The sequence below is a fragment of the Glandiceps talaboti genome, chromosome 22, assembly GCF_964340395.1.
Source record: "Glandiceps talaboti chromosome 22, keGlaTala1.1, whole genome shotgun sequence".
NCBI classification, from domain to species: domain Eukaryota; kingdom Metazoa; phylum Hemichordata; class Enteropneusta; family Spengelidae; genus Glandiceps; species Glandiceps talaboti.
Window position 1 is genome coordinate 8,066,344 of NC_135570.1, and position 24,459 is coordinate 8,090,802.

At 36.1% G+C, this 24,459-nt stretch overlaps 1 protein-coding gene across 4 annotated transcripts in view; it reads left to right on the forward strand.

The window, feature by feature from the left end:
* LOC144452166 (methylcytosine dioxygenase TET3-like) overlaps positions 1 to 24,459 on the forward strand; it is a 55,703-nt gene that overhangs the window by 23,080 nt on the left and 8,164 nt on the right. For 3 of the 4 annotated variants that reach the window (XM_078143208.1, XM_078143207.1, XM_078143206.1), the window contains exons 2-10: positions 930 to 1,771; positions 4,619 to 4,675; positions 16,919 to 18,269; positions 19,215 to 19,305; positions 19,811 to 19,904; positions 20,617 to 20,825; positions 21,486 to 21,639; positions 22,319 to 22,411; positions 23,040 to 23,177. In XM_078143208.1, the coding sequence (XP_077999334.1) occupies positions 980 to 1,771; positions 4,619 to 4,675; positions 16,919 to 18,269; positions 19,215 to 19,305; positions 19,811 to 19,904; positions 20,617 to 20,825; positions 21,486 to 21,639; positions 22,319 to 22,411; positions 23,040 to 23,177 (2,979 nt within the window). In that variant the 5' untranslated portion in view covers positions 930 to 979. Of the gene's footprint in view, positions 1 to 929; positions 1,772 to 4,618; positions 4,676 to 9,852; positions 10,020 to 16,918; positions 18,270 to 19,214; positions 19,306 to 19,810; positions 19,905 to 20,616; positions 20,826 to 21,485; positions 21,640 to 22,318; positions 22,412 to 23,039; positions 23,178 to 24,459 lie in introns of those variants that run through there. The other variant, XM_078143209.1, reaches the window with a different exon arrangement.

Below are 24,459 nucleotides of genomic sequence, written 5' to 3' on the forward strand. Positions count from 1 at the left end.
CATAATTCACAAATGACCCATTACATATAGTTGCCATAAACATTTTATGTGGAAATTAAAGTTTAGTACAGATGTCAGCAGGAAGTGATATTTTCAAGTAATGTTACCCATGACTCTGAAACATTCTTGTTTTTATCACTGGAACATAAAAGTGGTGGTCAGTGAGTAATGTGTCAGGCACATCTTTACGATATGATTTTAATGTACTGAAAATGATGTATTTTTAAATCTCCTCTCTCGCTCTGAATTATGTCACTATCTCATCCTCTCAAATTAGCCAAACATAATTATTTTGGGAGGAAAGAGACTGCAAAATGAGTTATTGTTTGAATAATAATAATAATCGTAATGATTATTATATATCATATGTAGCAATGATTACTTGCGCAAAGTAGTGGTATATGCATTGCTGTGTAATACCGAAAACATTATTGCATACCTTTATGCAAATGAGCGAGTTCATATCTAGGACACAAAATTGTGTATTAGATAAACTTATGTGTTAATAATATAACCCCATCCCATGTTAGTGCCAGTGTGGGTGCTTGGGGTATTAATTAGTCTAGTTCCTATCTAGTATATCGTTACCATTTACAGAGAACCACATTGGCATCTAGACTAGGTATTGATATGCTTACTGTGTTATCTGCCATGTTTGCACTCGCTATGCTCGTGAGAATACAATTACAGAGAGAACAACACTAGCACTTGTGTAAAAACTCCCACCCCCACCCTCCGAGTACCTGAGTAAGCCATGTTTGTACGTGGTGTATTGTGGGTTTCTGTCACATGATTACATTTTTTTTCTTGTCTCCAGGAATGCCAGGGTTTGGTTTAGAAGTCGTAGGTCATAACGTTGGTGAATTGCCTGGTTATATATCCGTGTTTTAATAACTATATTTGTTTTTGTGTTTTTTGTTTTTTTCTAGACTCCACATTGCTCTGTCTGTCCCTGTGTGACGGTCATTGCCAAGGTTAAATGACGTCCGGAAGTATCGTTGAAGCTCTGATCAGGAAGACGTTGTTGGACGATGCAATCATGAAACAACAGATGGAAGAAAAGAAGGATGAGGTGCAGCATGGCAAGAGATACAGAGTAGACATGCAGGGTAACCATAGCAACTACCAATCTAAAGAATGTGATGAGAATAGCACAGAGAGGAGAGATCTCACCGACAAGTATAAATCGCAAGAATGTGATAAACACTATGTGCCGAGAGATTTCAATGGAACGACAGAGAGCAGAATGAACAGATCTATTGAGAAGGTGAATGCCTGGAATAATAATATGAATGACAAGATGGCATTGCAGTCTCCACCGCATGAAGAGAACTCGCATGATAGAAGGCGTTCACCAGCATTAGTATGTAAACCAATGGAAATCGAAACTAAACCCTGTCAGGTTACCATGGAACCCAATGAAAACAGTCCCTACCAACCAATCATGTTACCCAACCAACCAGGCTTTGTTAAGAAACTAGAAATTCCAGACAGTGGAATGAGTTCTCCGACCATGTCTGATGAGCATATTACGTCACCTACACAAAGTGATGTTTCTGGGGGTGGTTACCAAGGCGACAAAAGTTCCCTGAGTCCTAATGCGTTGCTTCACAGCCAACAGCAAGCATTGAAGAAGAAGAAGCGTAAACGGTGTGGTATGTGTGAGCCATGTCTTACCAAAACCAACTGCGGGGAGTGCTCTAGTTGTAGAAATCGCAGAACTGGTCACCAAATCTGCAAACTGCGGAAATGTCTTGAGCTGAAGAAAAAGGTAAGATGATGTATAAATTACTAGATTGTTTGCAAGGAATTGTACGAATCCATTATAAAAGAGAAACCAGCTGTTAAATAATGAAATCATGTGACATATACAATTTACAATAGTGGTGTGTTTGGTGCATGTAAAATTTGGCAGAATGGCAAGTTAGTACTTGTCAACCGCACTTTAATTTGGTGAACGGTGCAAAGGGGAAGTTATAACTACCTCGTCCTATCAGCCGTATATTCAGTGCAACTGTTGTTGACACCTTCCACACCATTTGAATATAAAAATACAACTATGTGCATGTTTTTTTATCAGAGTTTGTGATGTCATGGTCAATTTTCAAATAGTATGTGCATGTTGTGTACATACCTTTCTGTATGTCCCAAAATGTGATATGCATATGAAGATCTGTCTTGGTATGTGACTGCTGTGAATTACCTTAGGGAAGATCGCATAATGTCGTACAAGCTCAATAAATGAACATAGTTTGTTTAGGACAAAACCCCACCCCCTAAATGAACATTCACAAGTGCGGCATCACAGTGCCATGTTTATATACGATGTAACCCATGATGAAAATTGTAGCAGTCACACCACTACAATCAATCGATGCAATGTAAGAAAAACACAAGCATTTATCACTGAAGACATGAAAGATTTCGGAATTTGGTTAGAAGTGTAACAATGAAGTTCAGCAATCGCATTGATGCCAGAACTCTCCCTAATGAACAAAGTTTGCTTGTTGAGCCAGTATGACATCTCTTAGATCTTGGAGGTCTCTTCATACCCCAGCTAGCTGGAGCATTATATGTTAGATAGAGGTACCAAATTTCCAGAATCTGATATATTTGGTCGCTGTGACTCCGTTCTCAGTCCGAGATCCAAGTGGTCTCAAACTTGCAATCAGACACTGATGCCGACACTTTTGATTGTAAAATATGTAAAGTTGTCATTTCCAGTCAATTTTGTGAACTGCACAGCTCAAGAAAAACAATTTTTCTCTTCAAAAGTTAACTTCTTTGACATAAATGATAATGAGATGTTGGATCCTCACTCACTAATTTGTACGTGTCATTAGAACTGTACCTGTCTGCTATACACATACACTACCTTATCGTACGGGCCTGAGAGGGAAACTTGTATTTTTTTTGTATACAAGCAAATACCCACTGATAAAAAGAGAATTATTAAAAGTCAAAATCAGGCTGTCACTGGGATAAAGAGGCAGATGAAACTAAGCCCCAATTAATCAGAGTTTCCTCTGTGAAATTATGAAGTTTTATCAATGGGTATTATTCCTGTCACATCTTTTGACAATTTCCCTTTTATTTTCATAAAATCAATATTTCATAATTAGTATTGTGTATTTTAGTAATTGCATAGTGAGTCTTCAATGACATGTAGCTAAAAAATCAATGCTCTGTAAACTTATGTACATACTCTTTATGATATGGACAACTTTCCCTGGTCGGAGCATTCTGTTACGGTGGAATAGCGCCCTCATGAGAGAATACAGCAGGTTCTTTTGTTTTGGTACAGCTGCTCAGAGCACAACTATGGCCACTACTAGTTACAATCAATGGTGGCTAGTTGAAACCATACAGGCAATGCATGACTATTAGCTGTTGTCAAATCAAAATTTACAACCATGACAACATTTGTACTATTAACTACAATTGTTTATTAGTTATCAATACTGTTGACCCCGCAAAGCTAAAATGAATGTCAGGTGAAAGCCATACAAAACTGATGTAAGTTAACTTTTCACCTGGAATTTATTTGCTGGTGGGGTTTTTCACTCCTTGAAATCCCTTGAAAATACATCATATTCATAGACACCATGCACACCTTCCTAAATCAGTAAAAATGAGATCCAGGAAATACAGACAATTTCTCAAGTTCTTAACTCCAAGGTATACTGTTAGGATTATATATGTACTTGTAATTTTGGTCTAACAGCTAAACTTAATTAGGGATGCATCTAGGGATGTGTAGATGAATCTGTGTTCACAACGTGATGATCCCATCAGCAAAATGCAAATTAGGTAAAACATCTCAATTTTGGTAAAAAACTTACATCTTGAAACTGGGTCTCACAAACTTGGTGGAGATGTTTCTGGAGGTAGTCTAGGTACAATGTTTAGTAGTCTGTGTCCTGGACTACTGCTAATTTGGTAGTCTAGATGCAATGTTTAGTAGTCTGTGTGCCATGCACTACTGCTAATTTGGTAGTCTAGATACAATGTTTTGTAGTCTGTGTGCCATGCACTACTGCTAATTTGGTAGTTTAGATGCAGTGTTTAGTAGTAGTCTGTGTGCCATGCACTACTGTTAATTTGGTAGTCTAGATACAATGTTTATTATAATGCCATGGACTAGTGCTAATTAGGAACCCTGCCAATGAGTGAGTGAATGTAAACCAAGAACAGGTCTTGCACAGTTTGTGTACATATGTACCACATGTAGGTACAATATATATAGTAAGTTTAACAGACAATTTGTCATGTGACTGTCTAGTCTCTCTCTCTCTGACCTTGGGTATAAAGTTACCATTAAAAGTTATAGGTCCACATGGTTGACCCTTAACCCTGGTTTTTCTTTCAGTTTCACTAGAGTGAGTAATCTCCATTCAGAGTAGTTTCAATGACTAAATACTTTTATTGTGCAGTCTATTTATGTGTTGTGTGAACAACATAGGATGGCACAAATGTACAAGTTATATAATATTATATTGTTTCTGGTTGTCTTCGTTATTGTGGCAGTCTTTTTTAATGCATGCCTAGATTGGTTCAATTTCTATTGTGTTCGTTTTGTTTGAAAGCTGACAATGAGTTTGTTCTGTTTTGTTTCTAGTTGGCAACAAGTCCTCTAGAGGCTATGCGAATAATGAAGCGACCCCTGATGAAAAAGGTAACCAACTTAGTGTAGTAGTACGTTTGTGTCAGGTGTATTGCCATCAGTATATTGTCTACAAAGCTAAGTGTAGTAAGCGCATCTGCATCGTCACAAACCACTGCCTCTTTTGCGGCACCGTCCAAAACATTATTTTGCAGTATGGTTTGCGAGAATGACGCATATGTGACTGATTTTGCTATAGTTTTGATACATCCATTGTAGACAATGAGTGTATTACATCATGTATTTCCATGGTACATCATGATCCATAGTTGACAATATGTGTATTTCCATGTGGTACATCCGTAATTGACAATGTGTGTATTACATGTGTTATGTATATTTCCATGGTACATTTGTAATTGACAATATGTGTGTATATGGTACATCTGTAATTGACAATGTGTGAGTATTACATGTGTTATGTGTATTTCCATGTGGTACATCCATAATTGACAATGTGTGTATTACATGTGTTATGTATATTTCCATGGTACATCTGTAATTGACAATATGTGTGTATTACACGTGTTATGTGTATTTCCATGGTACATTTGTAATTGACAATATGTGTGTATTACATGTGTTATGTATATTTCCATGGTACATCCGTAATTGACAATATGTGTGTATTACATATGTTATGTGTATTTCCATGGTACATCATGATCCATAGTTGACAATGTGAGTGTATTACATGTGTTATGTATATTTCCATGTGGTACATCCGTAATTGACAATGTGTGTATTACATGTGTTATGTATATTTCCATGGTACATTTGTAATTGACAATATGTGTGTATTACACGTGTTATGTGTATTTCCATGGTACATCCGTAATTGACAATGTGAATATATTACATGTGTTATGTGTATTTCCATGGTACATTTGTAATTGACAATATGTGTGTATTACATGTGTTGTGTATATTTCCATGGTACATCCGTAATAAGGTATTTTCCGTCTCGCGGCAGATCTCGCGAGATATGCAAATAACCTAGCAACGGTTGCTACGGAGGTCAAGCTTTGCGGAGTGGCCATGTTGTTCATATGAAAGTCAATGCATTAGTCTGAAAAAAATACTACCGTTTGTGACCATCTACAATCCTAAGTCATCATGGAAGACATTGAAAAATTGAAAGAACACGAACTAAAGAGCATGTTGCGAAAATATAGCGTGTCAACATCAAGTTAAATGAAAAATACTCCAGTGTCACACTGTCATTATATTTCCGAACTGACTGTCATTTCTGGGAATACGTTGTCAGTGCCAAACTTATGCAGCATACTAGATGGCTATAATATTTCAATCTTGAGAAATGGTAATTAATGACAAGCAAAATCGAGTAGTTTTGATTATTAGTACACATGTACATGGTGGAAACATTTCCCGTCACCAATATTCAATATAATGCAATGCACATGAAGTGTGGCGTAGTACTACTACACATCCACCAGCCGTAAGCCCTTATGAACCGTTGACATTTACGCTGTTGACAAATACGGACGAAAGCTAAAAGTCTTACACATTTTTAGAGTGCCAATGTCCCGCTTCGGTCCTAGAGTTCAGAATTGAAAAGTTCTTAATTATCGTCACAGATCGGGAAATCATAGTCAGTTCCTGATAATCGTATTCCGATTTTACCACATGTTATCTTCATACAATATCTACCAGTCTAGTTCCCAACGACCGTATTCCAATTTTACCCTACCTTAATAACGTAGAGTAAAATCGGAATACGGTCGTCATGAACTAGACTAGTACTGTATGAAGATAACTTAGAGTAAAATCGGAATACGATCGTCAGGAACTGGAATTGGGAATCACCGGCGATGCGTGAAACACGTGTACGTGTCAGCCATGTTTATACTTGAGTTCGATGAACATGTTGTAGAACTCATAGTCCAAATTCGTAAAATAAAACGACATAGTATCTCTAAATTTTAATTTTAAATGCAGATATATAGCTCATTTATAAATGTATATGATAAAATCAAAGACAGCGAAAAAAATTCTCAACCGATTTCAAAGTTTTTAGCGGACCCTGACGAATTTAGCTGACGAATTACGGACTAAGAATTACATCATTGCCAACTATTAACAGCACGTTATACAGTAAAGTGATCGCGTACACGTTGTTGTGTTGGTTTTTAGACGACGCTACGCGACATATAAAAAGTCTATGCATTGTATCAAATTTTAGACGTTGTTTAAAAATAGGAATACAATATTCGCGACCTGACATGCAAGTTTTCAACCATAGGGCCTGCGATCCTCGAGTGGATCCAACTCTAGTAATATTTTCAAGTTCATGTTGAAACTGTCAATCTCAACCGCTCTTCATCTGCGCCCAGACGGCCAAAAATCACCGTCACGTCTGACGGCTAGTTATGAATTTCACATACGCACATCGTTTTTACAACCATACTTTAAAAGTTTGCTTCCCTTGATCTATCATACCATGGAAGTATACTTCCATGATCATACGTATTGCACTGTACGTGACGTCGAGAACAATGGTGTTGCTAAGCGGTTGACACTTCAGCTTGACCACCCGAATGTGGTTGCTATGCACTCAATGGCGTCTCCCGCGAGACGGGTAATGGTCTATTGACAATGTGAATATATTACATGTGTTATGTGTATTTCCATGGTACATCCATAAATAGTTGACAATGTGAGTGTATTAGTATTACATGTGGTATGTGTACAGATACACAATTTAAAAATTGGTACAAATTGTTGAATAATTTGGATAACCCACAAAGTCAAAGACTTGTTTCCAGTGGGGGTTCATACAGTGATTTCAGAAAGTGGCGGGATTAGCAAAAATGCATAAATACTTGAAATGGGATAGAATAAAAGATGTAACTTGTAAGAAAAACGTTTTATTGATGCTAGAAGTTTGTTCCAGTCCTTAATGACGCTAGCATAAAACATATTAGCAGCCTCACCTTTGACCGTTGGCTGATGAAAATTGTACCAAAGTCCCCTAGTACCATAATTATTAACAGAAGGTACTTTGGTAAATTGGTTGGATAAATACTTGAGTTGGCGGATATTCTCTTAAATCCTGGCCACTTTTACTAAATTCTCTGTTAATACATCAGTTGGCCATTTGCTGTATTTGGAAGTCCAGTTTCATTATTCTGGGTGCCCTCAACGGTTACTTAGAGCGTCCACACACAGCAAAAAAGGGCTTTTGCCGTTTGTAGAAATTTCAAGTTAACCGTTGAGGGCACACCAAATAATGAGATAGGAATTGTGAATCTGTAGAAAACTAAGTTTTATCCACAAATGGTTAGTAATGAACATTTTTACTTTTGGAGTGAAAACATTTTCTTGGAAACTGAATCTCAAATTTTTGCTGACAACATTGTCAGGGGTTTGTTACAATGGGCTATTTTTTGACAGTAGAAATTTCCATCACTAAGTATATACCCAGAATCCATGAATGTTAATTCTTGCATCCAAGAATGAATTATCACATACACAGATAATTTACAAATATACAGTGAATGATCAAATTTGTATATTAATTAGGAAAAGTAGGGTGAGAGAGTCTAGGTCGGGGGTGGGGTGGGGGTGGGGGGGGGTTGATGGTTAGCTTTATACATGCGTTAAGTTGATTCCATTGTACACAATCACATGACCATATACTAACTCAGTCAGAGTGCATGGTGAGTGCTATGTGTGTATTTCCATCTTAACCGTCACAGCTGTAGTTGTGTCCATTCTGCACGTGTGCAACATGCTTGAATTGACCTTTGACCTAGATGCGAGTAATCTTTATAAGGGTAGATGATATGTATGCATGTGATCACACGTAGGCCATCTAATTCATTACATATTAGTGTGTAGTAGGTAGTAGTAGTAGTACACATCCAGTACCATACAATAACTGAGTTACTATTCTGTAAATTTCAAACATTGAAATCAGGACTTATTGGAAAAGTGAGTTGCTGGTGTGTTTATTTACTATGAACATATCATTTAAAATCATAAAGTCTGTACAAATTGACCCCTTCCTTTTCTGTAAAAATAAAGTAATTTAAATGTGTGATATAACTGTACGTAACACTTCCAATGTCATTATGAATAATATAATTGATATATATTATATTATGTACGTTCATTTACTTTTTCCTAACACTGTTCATCATATTTAAATATTTAGTAGAATTGCAAATTGACATTTAAATCTTCGTTCTCCCGAGGTGGTGTTTATTTGTACACAACTAAGTACAAATTGGGGGAACAGGAATTTAAGGCTTATTTTTCAAGTCAAGATTTTTTTTGAAAAAATATACACGTCTAGGAATATTTTGTAGAATTTTCACGCTAAAATTTTTTAAGCATAATTTTGGCATTTTGTAGTATTATAGTAGGGAGCTGTGTTGTATATATCTTATGTAACCAAACGTTAATATTAATATAATGTAATCATAAGGTGTATATATTAAAAACTTGTAAATTAAATAGTATTGAAAAATGTATGAATATTTAAAAGATTTGCAGAAACAAAAAATAAAGTGAAAAAAAAAATGAATTGTGTTTTCGACGGATGCAAACACAGAGTTCGATATACAAAGGACTTGTGAGTAAAGACATTCTCAACTGACAGTGTGTACGTGTGCCAAAGCATTGTGATTTACGATGTTAAATTTTACTACGCTTACATGAGGCATGGCATAAAATATGAAAACAGGCTAAAATATGCCATAAAAGTCTGCAGTGTTGAGCTGTTTGATTATTTCTGTAATATTTGATGAGGGAATGACAATTTGGATGTGATATTGCATAAGTAAAACCCTACAAGATGGTGTCTAGCGCGAACAAGGACTGTAGCTTTGTTAAAATGCAATGCTGTCTTTGTCCTTCCCTATTGTACTGTGTGTGTTCATAAAAAGCCAGACATGGTCGATCTGCTGTAGAAAGCTGTGCAGACGGGAGAAAATTTTGTGGATTTTGATTTAGTTCTAGTGTAATTGTAAATGTGGGAGTATTTATTGGTGACTGACAAATACACACATAACAAGGTAAACTTGGCATCAGTTCAATTTCTATACTAGCCTAAAATAATGCATAGCTTGCTACCTACTTCATATGCAAATGAGCTTGTCAGGTCGTATTTTTATGCTAATGAGCTTCAGCAATGCTGGTGGCTTTGTCGGCGGGTTGCTAGTTTCTCTGTTTTGTTGTCAGTATTTTTTCTGGTGTTGCTTTTTAAGTGTTAGATTCACTTCAATTCTGACTGTGAATGCCAAGTGGCAATGTTAAACTGGTCGTTTGTGCATAAAAGCTATCCGAAGCGTAGTATATCCACACCCATTGGGATGGTAAAACGGAACAAAAGGTAGGTTTGTGAATTTTGTCTGTTCTGCCGTGCACAAGATATGACCTCTCCCAGCTGGAATAGATACTCCGGCAGAATTTAGCCAATGTTGTCTTTGCTGGGTTGTTATCTGTTGTAGGGATAATATGCAGGTAGTCTGTGTACAAAAGGTAGATGTGTGAAGTATGGTCTTAAAGATAAATAATTACTGATATATATGTTAATATTAGGGTTTCATTCACTCCACAAAGAGGTCAGAACTCTACTGCACATACAAAGGGACAACATAAGTGTCTCTTATTCCATGTACTGTTACTACGACAACAAATTAACACTTTAATCAGTTTAACTGCTGTATCTTATCTTGCAAGAGTTACTTGTAGATATGTTCTTTTTGGCAACATGCATGTATTCCTGGTAAAACAGATTGGTTCTTTTAATTGTTCACCATTAATTATTCATAACAGTTATGTTTAGATAGGGCTAGGGCTTCATGCAAAGCTGCCCGTGATATTATATGCTGTATATTGTGTGATATTTTATGCCTAAAATAAGCTCGGATTAATCTCACTTCTTTAAATTGCAATCATTATATTCACTAAGCTTGTAGAAATAAACTATGAAGGTAGTAACAGCAATAATTATAATAATTTGTAGGAGATAGTAGAGTGTGTCTCCGTAGTAATAAGGTATGCATACATGAACTATGGGGCCAGCAAGGTAGTATTACAGTGTAGCGTGGATCGTTACTGCACTCCACAGCTACTAACTAATACAGCCATGTTCTTTCTTGTCAAGGTCATTTTATCTGTCGTATTTCATACTGTATGCTAATGAGGGCCCACTAGTCAATAGAATGAGCCTTGAGTTAACAACTGGTATTTTTCTCGCACTCCATACACACGTCAAACACATGTACATGTACCGGTCTTGTTTATTTCACAGCCTTGAATTTTAAGCAAATATATTAGTTGCTATGTACAATTTTTTAAACCAAAAATGAGTGCTTCAGGTCACAAATTTATTTATTAAATCAGTGATTTACGTTTTTTTCAAGAAATTCGTCTACATTTTGTAAATCTATGATGTATGAGACACACAATATGTGTGTTTGCATCGTATGTGTCTTTTTAAGTAGAATTTATATTTTACTAAATTGAAAATCTCTTTAAATCCCAATATATTTCAAATCAAGAATTTCTATTAAATTGAAAATTTACTGTGAATTCACAAACTCTATGTTAAACAGAGAAGTGAATATTTAAAATTATTTTTTCAAATGTACCATCTGGTCAAATCTTTCTGTAATTGGAACAAACTGTATATTAAAAATTGATTTGTCAAATGTACCATGTGGTCGAATTTTTAAATCAAGAATTTAAAAAAACCTTTTGAATGAAAAATGTATGTTTTAGATTTTATAAAATTGTGTTTTACAGAATGAATTTATATTTTGAGGTGAATTGATTACTTTGTAAACATGTTACTAGTTAATTTTGAACGTAAAAGGTCTTAACTGAAATAGGAATAATTGAAATGTACAAATTTTTGACACACATTAATGGGTATTTAAATTAGATTTCCTGTGAAACATACACTACTTCCTTGTTTAAAATATCCTACATTATCTCTAACTTTAACTTTAACTTCCTGTATTGATTTAGTAATAGATGAAATGTACATCAGTGGCAATATTTGCATATGCTTTGAATAAAACCATGGTAACGGAGAGAGAGACAGACAGACAGACTGACACAGACAGAGGGGACAGAGAGACAGATAGATATATAGACAGACAGAGAGAGAGAGAGACAGACAGACAGAGAGGGAGAGGGGAGAGTAAGAGAGGGAGAGAGAATATAGTAAAAATGTCGTAGTTTCTTGTCAATAAACCGTAAAAAAATTTGTAATTTTATGTAGTATTTCCAAACTTCGCATATTAAAATAATTAACCAAATATATTTCAACTAAATTACTCAGCGTTGTTTAGTTTTTATTGATTACAGTTCAAAGATGTAGACACATAGTCTGTTTGAGGATGTTAATATGTCGTGTATAGAGCATTGATAGCTTGTAGTTTTTAGACACTTGTCAGAAAAATCCCTAGAAATAAAAGCTGAGCTGATGTGCTATAAATATATCTAAAATTCAGTTTTGAAATGAAATGTTCAAATATACAAATTTACAAAAGATCTCATATTTCATATATTACCATCCCGAGATATAAAAACTGAAATTTAAAACGAAATGTTCACTTATAGTATAAATTTTCCAAAGATCTCGTATTTCAAATATTACCAGTGATTGGTTTATTGCCAACAGCCTTGGGAAGTTTTTACTGAAATGTTTAGTCAACACACCCTGACCTTTGCTGTTATATTTATTACTATATAGTGTGTGTCACTTTTCTCTGTGGAGTTTTTAGATTATGCGAAATTTAGACACAGTTTTGTGTCAAATGAAATATACTAGTAAGATCTAGCTGATGTAGTGTTGTGTTGGTGTCACATGCTTTGAACTTTTCAATGTCACTAAATGATCTTGACCGTCATGTCAACCAATCAGGGAAGGATAGTAAGCTATGTTACGACACAATATAACAATAGTTTACCCATGGTATTGCCCGATATAACAATAGTTTACCCATGGTATTGCCCGATATAACAATAGTTTACCCATGGTATTGCCCGATATAACAATAGTTTACCCATGGTATTGCCCGATATAACAATAGTTTACCCATGGTATTGCCCGATATAACAATAGTTTACCCATGGTATTGCCCGATATAACAATAGTTTACCCATGGTATTGCCCGATATAACAATAGTTTACCCATGGTATTGCCCGATATAACAATAGTTTACCCATGGTATTGCCCGACATAAAAATGTAGCTGTGGGGCTTCAGTATTGTTTATGTATACTGTATTATGTGTTGTGCACAACTTTACTGAGTTTAGGGGTTAAGTATGTATGTTTTGTACAAGTGTGTACACGTTTCAAAAAGTACAGTTGTATGGCTTCAGTGTATTGTGTATTGTGTACAAGTTACAGTTTTCTTTTTATGGAATTATATGTTATGCAGTTGTAGGGCTTCAGGGCAGTGTGTGCGTGTTAGGCATGTGTTGTGCATTCAAGTATAGAGTTCATTTTACAGTGTACAAGTTCAGAATACTGTAAGTGTAGCACGTCACTGCAGTGTATGTGTGTTATGTATTGTAATACAAGTATTACGTGTTCAATCATTATATAAATGTACATGTCATGTACAGTGTACAAGTTGTGTGGACTTTTCTTGTATGGGATTGTAGTTTCTATCTCTTGTAATCAGTTGATCCCAATTTAGGTCACAAGTCACATTTGCTTGGCTAGACATGCACTGTAGATATTTGGACCGCTGCCAACTCTTGTTTTATTAGGGAACACTGGAACATAGCTTAAGTAGCTACAACTGGTGCTATAAATACAATTCAGCCGTCAATGTAGTAGTGCTGGTTTATTTGGAGTAGTGCAACGGTGTGCCAGTTTTGTAAACCCCCATCCCTTGGTAAGAGTGCATTGGTGTGCTAAGGTTTTCTTATACCTGCATCCCCTCACCCCTTGGCAACTGAAATATTCCCAAATAAGCCATCATTGACAAACAGGTGCTATAAATAGAATTTTAACAATTAGTGTGGTAGTACTGGTTGAATGTAGCACTAGCAGTGTAGCATGCCATGGTTTTAGATCTTCTCACAACTCCTGTTACAGTGACAAATTGGAAAGACAGGGTTTTTTTTGCTAAGGGCGGTAAGTAGGTAAAATCTACCAGGGTTCCCATGTCATTTTACGTAGGTTCTCAAACGAAATTACCATAGCTGCTAGAGGGAAACACGGCCATATTTAGCTCTCCCCTGTCAGCAAAAGCTGTGTGGAGCTTATGGGTTTGGTTGATTCTCCATCTGTCTTGCTTACCAACCCCCAAACACAACCCCCCACCCCCTCCTCCCTGAATATAAATGGCTTTTTACTAGACTAAGTACAGGTAAGGGATAATCGATATAGCCATCTCTGTGTGCTGTGTATTATAGTATGTTTATATATCATACTACAGGGAGATAACCGACTGTGTACTTTGACCAATAGGATTTAGTACAAGGTTACATTGATACACACCTTCTATAAACAGCCACTATAACCTCAATTGAGGTCAATTACAGTGCTACGCCTTGTACAAAATTTATTTGAAAATTCAGTCCAAATTTGAAACGGATTTTGATCACCGTAATATGCATCAGATCTAATTTGTTGTCATAGTTATACTTTGGTAATGTTATTTATGATTTGAGTCCAATTACCAGATGTCACTTACTCAGATTTGGATATCAAATCAAATCTCTTAATCAGACTTGAATTTGATCAGATTTGACATACAGTCACGATATTGATAATGTCGGAGTATTTTCATAAAAAGCAAGCAGTGTTTCGATTGAATTATGAATTACCCATTAAAGTGGCACAAGCTGAGTTTATACATTTTAGGTGTGTAATTTTTATTGTCGAGTTAAGGATACCTGTTGTATTCTAGTTATTGGATCATATTTAGATGCTATTCTCCAATATTTTTGTTCGTTCAGGAAGGAAAATATGAGTGACCTAAGGGGCTTTGTAACTATGAGTCGCTAGACGAATAGTAACAACCCTTAGGTCACCAGTATTTTCTGACTGAATGAAGAAAAATATTGGAGAATAATATAGTTATATCGGTGCCAGTAATATCAAAGAAAAATCGGGGAAAGTAATGGCAATTTGTACAGTTCAACTCATATTTCGAACATAGTGACAACAATGACGTAGACGTGTTGTTGTAACATAGATGCGCACTGTCATGATGTAGAAAGACCAATGAGTACATGCCATATTTTTTGTTCAACTTCACTCATGCATGATATAATTAACCATAAACCCTTGAGAGAAAGTGATATTACAAAGGCATGAGTACTTGTTATGGATTTCAAATACAGTAATAAGATTTGAACACTTGACACTTGTCAGATCTCAAAATTAGCAGTAGTTCTGTGTCTACAGACTACCAATTCTTGTCCCCGGGATACCATAATTTGCAGCTGGTTACCCACTTAGGCTGCCACTGATTATGCGATAATTTAAAGGATGGAAGATTTACGAACATGAAAGTATTTTAATAACACGTGTATTTCCAAAAGAGGAACTCTGTTTTCAGGTCACGGACTTGGTCACCATCCTTGGGCTACCACTTTCAGAAATTTGTAGCCTACTAGGACTACCATAGAAAAAAGTTACTTTCAAGCCCTGCCTGTATGTTCAGTGACTGGTGAATTTTCAATTTGGACTAAATACTGAATCCAATATTTGACGTTGTTCAGTGATCAAAATTCATCTGGATTTGTTGACAAATGCGAGTATTTTACAAAAAAATGTAGTCCAGACACGATAAAAATTGACATACATGTCTGTGTACTCGGGGAGGTAGATTTAATCGTGGCATACACCTGTGTGTGTTCAGGTGACGTTAGGACATACGTTTTGATATAATGAATTTTATCTAGAATACCACTTAACATGTGTAGTTGTCCAGACTACGCTGGGTAGATCTGGACAACTACTTATATAATGTATAGTTGTCCTGTCTGTACTGTATTGATTTGCGCAACTACTACTTGTAAATGTGTGGTTGTCATGACTACACTAAATGTATGATTTAGATCAAAGGGATTAAAATTTATTAAGATTATTTTTTTACCAAATTGTCGTGTGTTGTTGGGACATCGTCATATCTCAGTACATATGAACGTAGAAGGAATTCAACTTTCTGTGTCTGAAGTAAAAATAAAAGTGATGTATAACCATAACTCTATATATACATGTAGAAAGCTAGTCAGAGGTAAACTGATAAATACAATCTTAGTAGTAGGAACATGGAAAAACTTCAGATTTGTCTGTCTGAAGAAAATGATGCATAAATGTGTACATCTGAAAGAATTTAGATCTGTGTGTCTGAAAGTAAAATGATGAATAAATGTGTACATGTACATCCATCTGAAAGAATTTAGATCTGTGTCTGCAAGTAAAATGATGCATAAATCTGTGCATAGGAACTAGACAGACTTTAAAATCTCTCTGTCTGAAGTAAAATGATATATAGGCCAATAAATGTAATAAAAAATCTATACAGAAGTCATATCTTTGTGTTTGAAGTAACACTTTACAGTTTAGTTCCAATCACGTGTTTGATATAATAGGTTGTTGACGTGCTATGAATTCTGTCTATGATGTTACCTTGACCTCGTCTCGTGTACATTAAATCCAGTAAACCACAATATAATAACATGATATCAAGGTCACATTGAGCTGCTGCTATGGTAACGGCTAGCGTCTAATTGCATTCTGGGAAAGTCATGCTATACTAGGCAAATCAATATCTGTATATTAGTTCATATACATTGATTATAATTTGCATATATTGATTATTTGGACATTATTTGCATATATTGATTATTTGTGAGTTTATTTGCATATATTGATTATTTGCATATATTATGTCCACAATTTCATAATTTGTAATTCATGACTTGTCTTCATGTTTCCATGGTAATATAGATGTGTACACTTTTTTCAACACTGATTATAATTAACATGTGATAATTTGAAATTAATGAAGATGCATTAATTAACTCAATGAAAACAATTTAAAAACAAACAAAAAATATTACGAGAGGACTGTTCCATATTGCTATGGTAATTTGTCTAAAATATATTATTGGTCAAGAATAATTTACATATTTCTACCTCGATCGTAATTTACATGAATTTGAAGATGCCATTATTTAGAGGGGTCCATTTTCAATTTCAGTTCAATAAAATGTACTGACAAATCTGTATCTGTTATTTTTATTATAGGTAGGAATGGAAAACACAGGACCTAACCCAAGTCTGCCGTTAACAACTGAACAAGTGAAACCAACAAGTCACATGAATATTCCTAGAACTGGCATTGAAACTCCATTAGCCAATGGTGTGCAAGATGGTCACCATGGCAACCAAATCATGGAGGTACAAAATCCTCCAGCTCTTCCAATGCACATTAAGCCCAGATTGCCACACCCACCCTTTGCTAAAGAGAATGTTGCATTTGTGACTAGTGCTCCTCTACCTCCCCCTCCCCCTCCGCCTGTCAAAGACAATTGCCCCCAAGTAAAACGTTCTAGTCATCCCCTCCCTGTTGGGGATCTCAGGAACTTTCAGCATGTGGCGAGTATGTACCCACCTGATCTACATGTGACCAATGCATTCTGTGGAATTCGTATGGAGCAACCCAATCAACTCATACTGGAGAAAAATGCACATGACGCTTTCGCGAAAAGACAAGCAGATATGGCTGCCATGGCAACCAGGGAAGTGAACAGGGCTCAGATTGAGAGACAGCCGCCGGAGCCAGTACAGATAACGGTGAGAGAAAACAGACAGTCTCCGGACGTAAAGATGGATGCCTCTGGAAAGAAAACACCGTCACCCGTAGAAACAAAAACATTATCACCCGTGGATCTTGCTGCCGAGTCGCTGTTATCTCTAAGTTCATCTTTTGCCAAGAAGTCTTTCCCGCCGACTCACCCCAACCACGTAGAGGTCAAAGAAAGTGAGAAAAATTCCAAACCATTAGAGCAACCCCGACCGCATCCCGGTTGGGGGTTTCCAGCACCAAATGTTACAAGCAGTATTCCTAGCTATGAACATATTCAGAAACTACCTGTAGCAATGGAAAGACAATCATTTCATGTTGATATCGACAATAGAAGGGAGCAAAAGACAATAGATAGAAACATGACTATGCAAAGACCGGTTGCTATGGATACAAGGGAAAATGTGTCAACACCTCCATCAGTAACACAGACAATGAGCAGTAAAATGACCTTTGAACCAACAAAGTCACGGAGCAGTGAGAGTCCAATCACGTCGCAATCAGAACATTACAATTTCATGTTTCGGGGACCCAGTCCGAGGAGGGACATGTCGTCACCTATGGTTGCAAGAACAATGACGGATTCTCCTCGGAGAACACCCCCTAGTAGTACCAAGTCACCGTTACCATGGCCACGAACTCCCCCAAATACTAAATCACCGTTGCAAACGCCACCCAGGCCATCAACTGCCTCTTCCTCCAATCAGGATGAAACGCCAACCCATAATCTTGAAAAGTTGCATTATAGTATTGAAGATGACCGATTACAAATTCCAAACTGTGGATGTGTTGGTGAGTAGATCTCCAAATGTTAGCTCAAGTAATAGAAAGGGGTAAATCTTGGTAAAACTTAGTTTTCTATGCATTACACATAAATTTAGGGGAAACCAAGTAAAATGACAAAGTTAGATTTTGATTGATTTCTGCCCTTAACAAAAACAGAAAAATGACACAGTTGCCTAATACAGAAATTTAAAGTGAACCCTGGTAAAATGACTCGGGTAGATTTTTAGCTACTTGTTGTTGCCCTTAATGACAATACTGGTAATTAGCGTAGGGAGGGAAAGATAATCAACTCCAACTTTAAATCTTAGCTGTATGGTTTCTGTTCAGTAGTTTTGTAATTTTTAGCACAATTGAACTATTACAGTTCAGTGACGTTTGGCAAAATTAGGCATATAGGCATATAAATCGGTTATTACCTGATATCAATTTTTTGTCATCGCATCACCGTTCGTGCTGTTTTGGCAACGTGACACTTGTCTAATAACTTGTGTCATGATGCCGAATTGTAACTCATGGTGATATGATGAACAAAGGGGTAATATCAGGGATTGACCTCATATTTTCATGTACCTTGATGACCTTTGACCTTGATTGTATGTCTGATGTCATCTTAGAATAAATGTATATAGAATTATAAATATTCTATTCAAATGTTGTGTTCCTAGTTGTCACAATTGCCTTCAGTAAGAACAAAGATGTACAGTTTTGTTGGCTTCCATGGCAAGCTAATATATTTAAGAGATCTGAAATTCCAATACATTAGCATGCCAAGTTCATGGGTCACATCTAGGTCATGAACTTGGTGAGGAAACTAGTGGAGCAGTAAATGCAAGGCAGCTATAGTCTGTTGATTTTGATACACACAGATTCACTAAAAGACTCTGTGGTATATTTGCTTTATTTTATTATGTGTCAGAGAAGTAATGTGATTGGTTTTTTTTTCTTCTTCAGAAAATCCGAATGAGAAGGATGAAGGGCCGTATTATACCCACCTTGGTGCTGCATCTTCGATGGCAGGAATTAGACAAATGATGGAAGAGAGGTAAGATATACAATCTCCATGGCAACTTTACTACTACGACTCTCACATTGTTAAACCTATGCATACATGGTACCTGGTACTTTTGAGCCAACAAATATTTGGGTACTGATTGGTTAAACTGTTTACCTCTTACCACAGCTGGGTTTGAGCCGTAATCTGAGTTTAATTAAATTTGCCAGGCTGTAAATAAGAAGATTTTTTAGCACAAGTGTATGTATATTTGTCAGTGTATGTATGGATGTGCTACTAAAGGCCCATTTCGAATTAGGATGAAATCTAGGTGTAAAAACAGTTTGTTTCGCATAGCTTTAGATAAAGTTCAGCCAGAACAAAAGAATGATCACATGTAATGCTTATTAAGATAACACTAATGTGATGACCTGGGATTGAAACATGGTCCTTTAAGTCATCAATATCCATGACTCTACTGCAACTGCAGACTTTTTCTTTCCATTGCTTCAACTCAAAGTATGAGATTTTCACCATTTTTTTATTTTGTTTGTAGGTTTGGTGAAACAGGCAAAGCAGTGCGGATAGAGAATATAATCTATACAGGGAAAGAAGGCAAAGGTTCATTGGGATGTCCAATAGCTAAATGGGTAGGTTGATAGAAGCTGTTAGTGTTACATAATCACATCAAATATTCAATAGTCCAAGATGTCCTTTTCTTTTGTAGTGAGTTTTTCTGTGGATTTCCATTGTTTTGTGAAAGTCTGTTTGTTCTAAAATAAATGACTATTGATTAGTTGTATTTGGTGTTGATGAAGCACGTGATTAAATGTCTTTCATTGGAGATAATAACTCATCCTACCATCCAGTAATGAGATGTGTTCAGGATTCTACATTCTCACCATAAACTTGGGTTGTTTTTTTGTATGTTGACTATAACTACCAATAGTATGTACTTAATGTATGGTGAAGTCTTGATGGGCAAATGCTTTGAGTGGCTGGTTTGGAATCTGCAGGTTGCAGGTTCGAGCCCCATCAATGCCGTTTGTTTCTGACTGGCTAAAGTCATTGGGCAAAATTGTGAACACAACTATGCCTCAGTCAGATTAAAGCATTCATATTGCAACCTTAATCCTACCAGGTCCAATTTAGATATACAGCTAGGTTAAGAGGCAGTCATGGTATAAATCTTACCCTAAGGACTTACCTATATTAGGCAATGCAGAGACTGCACCCAAGTACTTACAGATTCCAACCCAGCTGATCTAACTATGCAACAGTCAATGATTCCATAAAAAATCACTGAGGATGAGAAAGACTTGCAAAAAGAAAACACTTTTTTTTTCTGAATTTTTTTTACAGATCATCAGAAGATCCGGTGTTGAGGAGAAAGTGTTGACTGTTGTACGCCATCGTATTGGCCATCACTGCCCCACTGCAGTAATTATTGTTGCCATAGTAGCATGGGAGGGTGTTGCTAGGGAGAAGGCAGATCATCTGTACTCCTGGTTGTCAAGTACTTTGTCACAGCATGGCCAACCAACTGTAAGGCGATGTGGAACCAATGAGGAGTAAGTAGATACAATCAGTTGCCCCTAGCGACACGTGGGAATCTAACAATCTCTTCATATTTTATTACCATGAAATAATAGGAGATACCTTCAAGAAGTAAACGTTGTCATGACAACATGTCTGTTCATTGTATTTTTCTATCTTAATGTTCCCAGGAACACATGATCTTTTAACCCTATTAGCATATAATATTTGACTTCTTAAGGCCTAACAAAAAAAAGTGTGTGGTTCTGATTACGCTCAATTTTAGAATAGGTAGGGTAGGTAGATGTTTCATTTTATTTTATTATATATTTATTTTTTTTGATGTGCGAGTGTCTAGTTCAGGTTTTCCATTATTTTCCCAATGGTCTCTGTGTTATTGGCTTCTTCTCATCAGATGTATAGCCATTACAGATTGGAAGAACAGTTTTATATTGTCTTTTTAAGTTGATATCAGTTTTGGCATCCACTATTTCTCATGAAACTTTAGAATCTTTGCTGTTTTGTTATTTTGTTCTTGAATACGTTGGGTAACCGGAACCAAACAATTATTTTTTAGGCCTAACAGAAATATTTGATCATTAACCCATTAACACCTGAACAATGACATTTTGTACCTGTGAATAGACTGTATGCTAGGTTGATTAACTCTAGTATTTCTGGTTTGTACTTTACAGGAAGACGTGTGCATGCCAGGGGTTTGATTCAGACTCCTGTGGGGCATCATTTTCCTTTGGTTGTTCTTGGTCCATGTACTATAATGGATGTAAATTTGCTAGGAGTAAAACACCCAAAAAATTCAAACTTTCCACTTCCTCTGACTGCAAAGAGGTAAGTCAACCCTTTTTGTGATATTCTAGTGTGATTATTATGAGGAGGGGGGGGGGGGGGGTTGAAATAATTGGCCATTCCAGACTACAAACAGGAAATTGAGAATATCATCACCTCATAGTACCGTTTCTTAAGAGCTTGGTTCCTTGTATTCTGTAGAAGTGTAAATCAGGGATGTTTTTCGTATTGTTCTGACATCAAGGAATGCAGCAGTGCTCTATGATTAACTGAGTAACTTATACCATGTATACCCCAAAAGTAAGTAGAGTGCCACCATGGCTAATTTTGGAGGTTAAGGGATTTGTGTGAACAGAATAGAAAACTGTTTTATTTTCAACCCAAAGTTAAAATTGAAGGAAGGTTAGTTGTTTGAATTGAATATTGAAGATAATGTGATTTATAAATACATAGGAATGTAGTCCTGGTATGATTGCAAAGACAGAGAGGTCTTGCTTCCACTTTCAAATTAATAAGTATAATGATAAAAAGACAATTGGAGAACGTTAAGATGAAAGTTTGAAGAGATAGGTCTTGAGAGAACGGAAATCGAAAGGAAGATCCAATGTGAAAGACTTATCGCTTACCAAAAGTTTTTGTAAATCCTTACACGATCAGACAGTGAAATAGATTTAAAGATAGCACCATATTGATATGTCTTCTATTTTATTCAACTTTACAGCATGAAGAAATACTTGAACAAAAGTTGCAAGGACTAGCATCTGACATAGGACCATTGTACAAGAAGATTGCACCAGAATCCTATAGCAATCAGGTAAGTTTGAATAGCTATGTGATTTCTTAGTAAGTATAAGTAATTTGACGAAACTAGCTAAATATTGAAATGAAGACCCAAAAACCTCGGATTATCTCAATTATTTTGGGACCATGAACATAGCCATTGGTATTTATGTCTTTATAACGTCATTAAAGTTGCTGTATGGATGAGAATTGGGTATTTATAATTTATAAACAATTATATCATTGCTTCCTACTTGAAAAATCAATGTGAAACAACATTGACTAAGTCTGTGTTTGTAAGTCAATACATTGCAAAAAGTTAAAACATTTGTTAATTTACAAATTATAATCATTTGCAATGTATTGAGTTACAAACAAGGACTTAGTATATGTTTTTTCACATTAATTTTTCAAGTAGGAAGCCATGATGAAATTAAAAATCCTCATCCATATGGCCCACTTTAATTATCAATTAACTGAGGAACATTTGTTGACTTACTTAAAGTTTTTCATTGTATGAAATCTGTAAGATGCCAGTTATAAAATAAGTTTGTGTGAGTAAATCTTGGACTTCAAACACAGCTGAAAGGGAAAATTCCATCTGCCAAGAAAGATAGAGGAGTGCTAGTATGAATAGTACAACATATTTATTTGTCTTTCAGACTATGAATGAAAAAGATGCATTAGAGTGTCGACTTGGTCATGGGGAGGGCCGACCATTCACTGGCGTGACAGCATGTGTTGATTTCTGCGCTCACAGTCACAAAGACCAGCACAACATGAACAATGGCTGCACAGTGGTAAGTTTATATTTCATATTGTTGCAACTGTGAGGGTCATCCTATTGTTGATCAAGGAGTGCTGTTTGGAAGCAGGTTCTGGCTCAGAAGTGATTAGCGCCCTCTACCAGGCTATAAAGCTATGTCTGCATGTAAATAGCAGTAAAATATGAAATGACACACTGTAGAAGTTTTCTATAAGTTTACTTCATTCAATCATAAGTACAGGAACCATTTGTCTCCTAAATGTGAGCACCCTAATGTCTATAGTCCAAATTCTCTCTTTGAGTTGTACTGTAACTTCAACAACATATTCCTATTGTAGTAAATGTGGAGACAAACCATGTAACCTAGCATTTTCATTCCAGACTGAGTTGAAAGCGCTATAAAAGGATTCTAACCCATAGATACTTCAACTTCTACCTGTTCTGGCTGCAACCAGAGAATTATTTTATGAATCAGACAACCAACAAAATATATTCATTAGACATTGTGGATGTCAGAAGTTGATTTTATCCACCAGGAACTGGTTGAAATTGCACTTTCATTAGGGTACAGCTACACAAATCAAAATCAGATTGTGTCAGTTCCTGCCTCAAATTCAAAAAATCACGAAAGCAGTCCAAATATTCCCCTTTCACTCAGTTTATGGGGAAATACCTGAACATCAGTGAGAGAGGTCAAAGTTTGTTGATAGGTGCACTATTCCAATGATGGAATCTACCTAAGTAATATTTTATGATGGGTGGGACATAAGGTTAAAAATAAACAGTGTTGGACAATTGTTTGGATAGATTTATCGAATGATGAAATCGAATAAACATGCAATTAGACATCACTTTGTACAGCTGTAAAACTTTAGATACGTAGCCTATCCTATTGTTATACAGGTGTTGTACCTTGTAAGACCTAAGCAAAAAAATTATCTGACCCTGAACTTTTTACGTATTTGACAAATAAAATGAAATGGTGAACTTTTGATAAAGCACTTTCCTCCACAATAGTTACTTCAACCATCAATTCCGTCGCTGTTATTTCCTTGGAACATGTTGATAGAATTTGGATGGTTAACATTGCAGACTTCAAGACAGGTCTTCATATATTCTCTTCCTTTATCCCCACCAACTTTAAGCCACACCTCTTTTCTGGTATTACTCCATGCCAGGTTAACTTGTTAAATCTGAATTGAAAGAATTTATAAAGAGGACATGAAACACAACATCAGATATCTCTAACAAAATGGTGTGCAACTAACTACACATGTTTCCACAATGTCACTTCATTAAATCCAATAGTTTTACCA